Source organism: Parus major, chromosome 10 (assembly GCF_001522545.3).
Source record: "Parus major isolate Abel chromosome 10, Parus_major1.1, whole genome shotgun sequence".
Lineage (NCBI taxonomy): Eukaryota > Metazoa > Chordata > Aves > Passeriformes > Paridae > Parus > Parus major.
Genome location: NC_031779.1, coordinates 19,193,480 through 19,201,471, shown reverse-complemented (window position 1 = coordinate 19,201,471; position 7,992 = coordinate 19,193,480). Strand labels below are relative to the sequence as shown.

At 54.7% G+C, this 7,992-nt stretch overlaps 1 protein-coding gene across 6 annotated transcripts in view; it reads right to left on the bottom strand.

Annotated features, from left to right (window-relative positions):
- Positions 1–565: 565 nt before the first annotated feature.
- The window catches only part of KIF23 (kinesin family member 23), a 19,204-nt gene continuing 11,777 nt past the window's right edge, over positions 566–7,992 (bottom strand). For 3 of the 6 annotated variants that reach the window (XM_015639369.1, XM_015639368.3, XM_015639370.3), the window contains 10 exons: positions 7,255–7,422; positions 6,853–7,010; positions 6,428–6,601; positions 5,637–5,816; positions 4,801–5,073; positions 3,571–3,801; positions 2,790–2,872; positions 2,330–2,399; positions 1,933–2,003; positions 566–1,208 (listed from right to left, as the gene is read on the bottom strand). In XM_015639369.1, the coding sequence (XP_015494855.1) occupies positions 1,193–1,208; positions 1,933–2,003; positions 2,330–2,399; positions 2,790–2,872; positions 3,571–3,801; positions 4,801–5,073; positions 5,637–5,816; positions 6,428–6,601; positions 6,853–7,010; positions 7,255–7,422 (1,424 nt within the window). In that variant the 3' untranslated portion in view covers positions 566–1,192. The remainder of the gene's footprint in view (positions 1,209–1,932; positions 2,004–2,329; positions 2,400–2,789; positions 2,873–3,570; positions 3,802–4,800; positions 5,074–5,636; positions 5,817–6,427; positions 6,602–6,852; positions 7,011–7,254; positions 7,423–7,992) is intronic. The other 3 variants (XM_015639372.2, XM_015639371.3, XM_015639374.3) reach the window with 1 other exon arrangement.

The window sequence follows — 7,992 nt, the reverse complement described above, 5'->3', positions numbered from 1 at the left end:
AAAGGAGGAGGCAGGGTGGAAAAAACGAGGCTGGATAAACAGGAAGGGTTAGGAAAACACTCCTAGGGATGAGGAATCCATGAAATATTCCATGGATGAATCGGATCCCAGGGAAGCAGAGCTGAAGAGGGATTGGGATGCTCAGGGGTCATGGCCAGACAGAGGAATGGGCTGGGAATGGGATGGGATTGGGATGGGAATGAGATAGGATTGGGATGGGAATGGGATGGGAATGGGATGGGAATGGGACGGGAATGGGATGGGAATGAGCTGGGAACGGACTGGGAATGAGCTGGGAACGGACTGGGAATAGGGAAGCCATCCAAGGAAGGCTTCCCAGGGTTTGCATCCCTGGAAAAGCGGGATGGGAATGCTGGTGCCACGCTGACACCTCGTGGAGAAAACGCTCGTTGCAATCCCGGCGCTCCAGGGATTTTTGGGATCAGTTTTTGGTGGGAATTGGAGGATAAAACAGCGCCTGGCCCGAGCAGATCCCGGGATTTAACATCCCAAAATCCCGCCTCCGATCCCGGCTTTCCACAGAGCCCCTCGGAATTCCTGGGAAGAGGCTTCGGAATAAAAGGATTTATTGAACACAGAGAGCCGATTCCCACCCCATCCGTGAGGAATTCCCCCTTTCCCCCCATTCCCAACTGGAAAACATCCCAGAATTCCCAAAGCAGGCGGGAAGGGAGTTCCCGCTGCTCCTGGGATTTCCAGGGAACTCTGGAATGTTCTGGCAGCTCAGTGACACCTTCAGTATCCCAACTTCCTTCTCGCCAGGAGAAATCCGTATTCCCGGGTTTTTCCTGGCTCTGGTAAAATCGGGAATGGCCAAAAACACCCTTAAAGTGCTGGACTGCAGCTCAGGTCTCCCAAAAGAGAGGGAATGACCGGAAAAGATGGATTTGGGACCAAAAAAAACTGGGAAAAAACTGGAAAAATCTCCCAGGGACAAGCCCGGTGGCTCTGTACGGATCCAGCTCCGTTTGGAATTCCAGAGGGACCTTTAGGATTTCCCTAAATCTATGGAAAAGGTCAGATCCATCCAGAATTTCTTTGGGATCGCCTATGGAAGCGTTTCCTGGCTTCCCGAGAAACCTCTGGGAATGAGCACAAAGCGGTTCCTGAGGAGCAGCAGCAGCGGAGAATTCCTCAGGCCGGGAAAATCCGGGATTCCAGCAGGAAAAGCTCAGGGTTTCCTGCGCCTGCAACGGGAAAGAGCCACAGGGAATTTTTGGGAATCATCCGGGGGAATTCTGGGAGCGGCCGAGCCCCCATTCCCCATTCCCAGGGTTTCACATTCCCAAATCCCACAGCCTCCCAGAAAATTCAAATGAATCCAAGGAAACGCCAAGGAATCCCGGGTTTTCCTTGGATTTTTAGACAGCGGGAGCAGCAAATGGAGCTGGAATCCAATTCCTCAGGTCCCTCTTCCCACGGGGAATTTGGGATTCCCCAATGGATAACAAGGGGTGGAAGGGAGAGGGAATCCAGGGAATTCCCGCTGCTGTTCCCAGCCCTATTCCAGTCAGGAATGAAGGCCCAAAGTGGGAAGGGCAGCGAAGTTGGGGGGAAGCATTCCCAAAGTTTTGTCAGGAAAGAATTCCAGGGCTGGAATTCCCAGGGTTGCCTTAGCAATAATTTGGGAATGGGAATTCTCCGCTTCCTTAGCGGCCCCACGCAGTTGGAATTTCAGCAGGAATTCCGCCACAATTCCCTCTTCCCACAGGGAACTGGAATCCCAAGAAACCGGAAGCTCCTGATCCCGAGAAGTTGGAATTCCCCGATGGATAACAAGAGGTGGAAGGGGCAGGAAAGAGAATCCAGGGAATTCCTGATATTCCAGCTGGGAATGCAAACCCCAGGAGGGCAGGGGAGGGAGAAAACATTCCCGGAGATTTGTCGGGAAAGAATTCCAGGAGCACTCACTTGGGCTGGGCATGGTGCTGGAATCCCGGGCCCAGCGCCGATCCCGCCCTCATCTCCACGGCCACGGAGCACTGGGAATACACCAAGGTCAGGAGCCACACTTCCCACAATTCCCAACGCTCCCACAATTCCCAATGCTCCCAGCATTCCCCACTTCCCCACACTCCCAGCATTCCCCACACTCCCAGCATTCCCCACACTCCCAGCATTCCCAATGTTCCCAACATTCCCAATGTTCTCAACACTCCCAGCATTCCCAGCATTCCCACCTCCCCATCCAGAGGCCTTTGGATCCCCATTCCCAGAACGCCCAAGGCCAGGAATGCTGGGATCGGGATGAGCCCAAGTTCCCTCCCAGCCCGGAATTCCAGGACCCTGGAAAGCATTCCCGGCTCACCCTGGTTTCCACGTCCGTGCATTCCGAGCCCGCGGGGTCGGCGTCGGGCGGGGACGAGCGCCGCTTCCGCCTGGAATGGGAATTTGCGGAATTACGGCTCAAAGCTACTGGAATTTGCCACATTCCGACGCTGGGAAAGCTCCTTCGCCTTCCTCAAGAAATCTGGGATGCGGCAGCTCCGGCATCCATTGATTTCTCCAAGTTCTGGGATTTCAACCTGGATTTTCCCATTGGATCATCCAGCCTGGAAGAGCCTCGTGTGTTCCCAGCACGCTCCCGGAATTCCAGAGGCTCCAATTAAAGGTTCCACAATTGGAACCTTGGGAATTCCAGGATCCCAGAAGTTCAAACAAAAGGTTTCACAATTGGAATTTTGGGAATTGCAGGATTCCCAAATGAAGCTCCAATGAAAGGACAGTTGGAATTTTGGGAATTGCAGGATTCCAGGGGCTGGACTCACCCGGTGGGAGATTCCTGCCGGAGAGTCTCGATGTCGGTGAACTGCACGGCCTGGCCCCCGCCCCGGGTCTTGAACACGTCCCCCTGGAACGGGAAAAGGACACGGAAAAGCGGGATTGGGATGGGAACAACACTGGGAATCCATCCCGGACTTCCAGCCCAAAGAGATCGGACACGCATCGCTCCTCCCTTTTCTGCCAATGGATTTGGGCCTTTTTCCATAGGAAAATGCATAAATCACGGGATTCATGGGATCCCAAAAATCATGTGATCCACAAACCATGGGATTCATGGATCATAGGATTTACAGTCATGGGATCCCAACAAATAATGGAATCCCATAAATCTGGGGATCCACAAATCACAGAACCCACTGTGACAACTCCCAACTGAATTTCGGCCATTCCAACACAACATTCCCAGTATTCCTGAGATTCCCGGCATTCCTGAGTCACCTTGATGAGCTCGGTCTGGATCTCAACCTGTCCCCAGCCCAGAGCATGAGTGGCACATCCAGGAATTCCCTTAATTAACCTTATTTTGGCTATTAAATTTAATTATTCCTAAAAGAGTCATTTTAACCAAATTTCAGCCATTCCAACGCCACATTCCCAAGATTCCCAAGATTCCTGAGGTCACCCTGATGAGCTCAGTCTGGATCTCAACTTTGCCCCAGCCCTGATCGCCACATCCAGGAATTCCTCGTTTAATTTTAACTGAATTTCGGCCATTCCGACACAACGCTCCCGACATTCCCGACATTCCCAACATTCCCGAGGTACCTTGATGAGCTTGGTCTGGATCTCGCCGTCGGAGGCCAGCTCCTGGTGGGTCAGCAGGTAGCGGTCGCAGCGGGCCAGGGCGCGCTCGCTCGGCGCCTCCACCGTGATGGCCCTGGGCACGCGCGGCTGCAGCAGCGTCTCCGTGGGCACGTGCCCGGCCGGCCGGTGATCCACCCAGCGCTCGCCGGCACTGCGGGAACGCCGCGGCCGCAGCGGCGTCACCGGAACAGCCTGCAATGATGGGAATGGGCACTGGGAATGATGGGAATGGGCACTGGGAACGGCAGGGATGGGGGCCGGTGATCCACCCAGCGCTCGCCGGCACTGCGGGAACGCCGCGGCCGCAGCGGCGCCACCGGAACGGCCTGGAATGATGGGAATGGGTTGGGAATGAGCACTGGAAATGGGCACTGAGAACTGGGAATGGGCACTGGGAATGGGCACTGGGAATGGGCACTGGGAATGATGGGAATGGGCACTGGGAATGGCAGGGATGGGGGCCGGTGATCCACCCAGCACTCGCCGGCGCTGCGGGAACGCCGCAGCCACAGCAGCACCACCGGAACAGCCTGGAATGATGGGAATGGGCACTGGGAATGATGGGAATGGGCACTGGGAATGGCAGGGATGGGGCCCATGATCCACCCAGCGCTTGCTGGCACTGCAGGAAACCAGGAAAAAAAAAACCACAGGGAATGGAAAAAGAAAACACTGGGAAAAGGGAAATGCCAGGAAAAGGAAAGGCCAGGAAAGGGCAAACACTGGGAAAAGGCAAACACCGGGAAAAGGGAAATGCCAAGACAAACATGAGCACAGCCAGGGCTAGAGCAGAGTGTGGCCACCTCAGAGCTCCCTAAAAGTGGGAATTCTCAATTTCCAAGGAAAATCCAAACACCAGGAGGGCAGCCAGGCTCAGCCTGGGACCAGCAGGACACGGCAGGGACAGCTCTGCTCAACGGAAAGCCGGGCTCAGGGCACGGAACCTTTAGGCTGGGCTGAGGGCACGGAACCTTTAAACCGGGATCAAGGCACGGAGCATTTAGGCTGGGCTCAGGGCATTTAGGCTGGGCTCAGGGCACGGAACCATTAGGCTGGGCTGAGGGCACGGAACCTTTAAACCAGGATCAGGGCACGGAGCGTTTAGGCCGGGCTCAGGGCACAGAGACTTTAAACTGGGCTCAGGGCACAGAACCTTTAGGCTGGGCTCAGCTCCACTAGGCCAGGACTAACCCTGCAGCACGAATCCTCTTCCTGCTCTAGCTCCTCTCTGTCCCTGGGCAGCTCCAGCACTCGGCTCCAGCACATCCCTCTCCTGCGGGCCGAGCCCGGCTCCGCTCCTGCCATATTCCCGGATTTGGGAGTGGCGGCCGGCTGGCGGGAAGGGCCGCGCTGCTCCCACTCCAGCACGCAGGAGGCCACCGAGATGCTGCTGCAGGAGTTGGAGCGCCGGGGCACCCGCGGGGCCTCCTGGCTGGCCCCCGGCTCCGCGGGGTCACCACGGCTCTGGGGAGAAGGGAGAGAGCGGTGAGAGCCGGGGACAGGGAGATTCAGGGAATTCCCCTTCCTATGGATAGCGGGAGGTGGGAGAACGGATGAAGAACAAACAGGGAATTCCAGCTGCTCCGGCTCGGGGCTCAGACTTCAGCAGGGTCAGCACAGCTCTGGGGAGAAGGGAGAGAGCGGTGAGGCGCAGGAGACTCCGAGCAAGCAGGGACAGACAGATCCAGGGATTTCCCATTCCTAAGGATATCAGGAGGTGGGAGAATGGATGAAGAACAAACAGGGCACAGGGAATTCCAGCTGCTCCAGCTCAGGGCTCAAACCTCAGCTCTGGGGAGAAGGGAGAGGTCAGTGAGACACAGGAGACTCCAAGCAAGCAGGGACAGACAGATCCAGGGATTTCCCGTTCCTAAGGGTATCGGGAGGCGGGAGAACGGATAAAGAACAGGACACAGGGAATTCCAGCTGCTCCAGCTCTGGGCTTGGGGGCTACTAATGAGCAAAATCCCTGCACCTCATCCCTAAAATGCTGTTCCCTGCAGGCAGCAGCTTTGGGAGGGACTCACGGGCGCGGGGGACGGAGACACGGATCTCGGGAGAGGCTTTTCCCGCTCCCTTTCCCGGGAAGGCCTCTCTGGCCGCTCAGCTCTGGGCTCGGTGACGATGGCCTTCAGCTGCTTCAGCTTCTCGTCCTTCACCCACAGCTTGTTCTGCATCTCCAGCTGCTTGGCTGCCACCCGCCGCTCCTGGGGGAACAAGCCATGGAAAACATGGAATTACTGAGGCTGGAGAGGTGAGTGCAGCCAGCCCGGAGCCCCCAGTGCCACGGCCAGGTGTTCCAGGATACCTGCAGGGAGGCCATTCCAAACCTCCCTGGGCACTTCCAGTGGTTACAATCCTTTCCAGGAGGGAATTTTCCTGGTGTCCACCCTGAGCCTGCTCTGGCCCAGCCTGAGGATCTTCCTTCTCCTCCTGTCCCTGGCAGCAGAGCCCAACCCCCTTGTCTGTTCCATTCCATTCTGTTCCATTCCATTCCATTCCATTCCATTCCATTCCATTCCATTCCATTCCTCTCCCCTCAGTTCCTTTCCTTTTCCTTTCCTTTTCCCTTTCCTTTCCTTTCCTTCCCTTTTTCCTTTCCCCTTTCCTTTTTCCTTTCCCCTTTCCTTTCCTTTTTCCTTTCCTTTTCCTCTCCTTTCCTCTCCTTCCCCTTCCCCTCAATACCTTTCCCAGCACCTCTACCAGCACAAACAGCAATTCCCACCCCGCAATCCCCACCCAGACCAAAGAAATCCCATTCCCTCCCCAAATCCCCAAATCCCCAAATCCAGCTCCATCCCGCTTTTCCCGCACTCACACATTCCTTCTCCCACTTGAGGGAGGTCTCAGCCACCATTCCCTGCAGCCTGGCCTCCAGCCTCCTCTTATCCGACGCCTGCCGCTGCAGCTTCTGGCTCTTGCTCTCCAGCTCCTGCTGCAGGTTCCTCTTGTCCTCCTCGTAAATCGTGGCCGTCTTCTCCAAGATCTCCATCTGTGGGAAGAGAGGAATTTCCTGGGAACACACAACCCTTTAATCCAGGAATTCCCGCTTGTGTTTCTCCCCCGTTTTCCATCCTGAACCGCTCCATTTGGTGTTTTAAAAGCTTTCCCTCCTAACAAATCCCGGGAAATCTTTGGTTAAAAGTTCCCCCTGAAAGTTTATTCCTGATGGCGAGGGATTTGCCAAGTGATCCATAAAATATAAAAAACCAGGGATTTGTGCTCCAGAATGACCCTGCTGACCTTGTACTCCAAGGTTTTAATCTTCTTCTCCAGCCTCTCCATCTCCGTCCTCTGCCCCGTGATGGTTTTCTCCTTCTCAGCCAGTTTTCCCTGGATATAATTTTCCTTGGATGCCACACTGGAGTCAAACTCTTGCAGCATCGTTTTGAAGGCAAGAACTGGAAGAGAACCGGGATATTTCCCATTTTATCTTCTCCCTTATCTCCAGAACATCCAAAGCTTTTTTTTATCCCAACAACTCTAAAGCCTAAAATTCCTCTAAAAAAAAAGAAAAAAGCTTGAAACAACCAATCTGAACAAAAAAACTGGGACAAAAAAAAAAAAAAGGGGATCCTTTGAGGAATAACAAAGGCACCAAATGGGAATTTTTCCCTGATGATCCCATTTGGGATGAATTCCCACCGTTTTTGGCGAATTCCTCTGCCAGCATCTGCCTCATTTTGTGGCGCTGCTCCAGGGTCTCGATCAGTTTTGGGAGCGTTTGGTCGTCGTTGATGTCCAGGAGCTCGCAGGAAGGCAGGGGAGGGAAGCTCTGGAAAAAGAGCTCGGCAGCAGATTGCTCCTCTGGTCCTGCAGGATGGGAAAATCATGATGGATGGGGATGGTGGAAAAACGGGAATGGTTGAGGGGAGCTACGGGTTTCCTTAGGAGGAGATGGGAAAGGATTAAATGTGACCTCCTGGATATTCCTTGTTTTACTAAAAGCTGGTCCTGACCATCCAGGAAGATCCCACAATTTCCTGGCAATATTGGGACCGTGGATTCATCCCAATCCCGTGGAATTCCTTGGAAACCTCCACAGGGACGCTGCAGAGGGAAGAGCAGCAGCTCCCCGGGCACTGAGGTTCCTCTGGCACAGTCAAGGCTCGGTGGAATCGGTTTAAAATTTCATTCCCAGCCTTTAATTCCTAATGGAAAACTCTGCTGGAATCATGGAATGGTTTGGGTTGGAAAGGACATTAAAGGTGATCCTATTCCATGGGCAGGGACACTTCCAGGGATCCAGGGGCAGCCACAGCTGCTCTGGGAATTCCATCCCAGCCCCTCCCTGCCCTCCCAGCCAGGAATTCCTTCCCAATATCCCATCCAACCAGTGGGAGCCATTCCCTGTGTCCCGTCCCTCCATCCCTTATCCCAAAT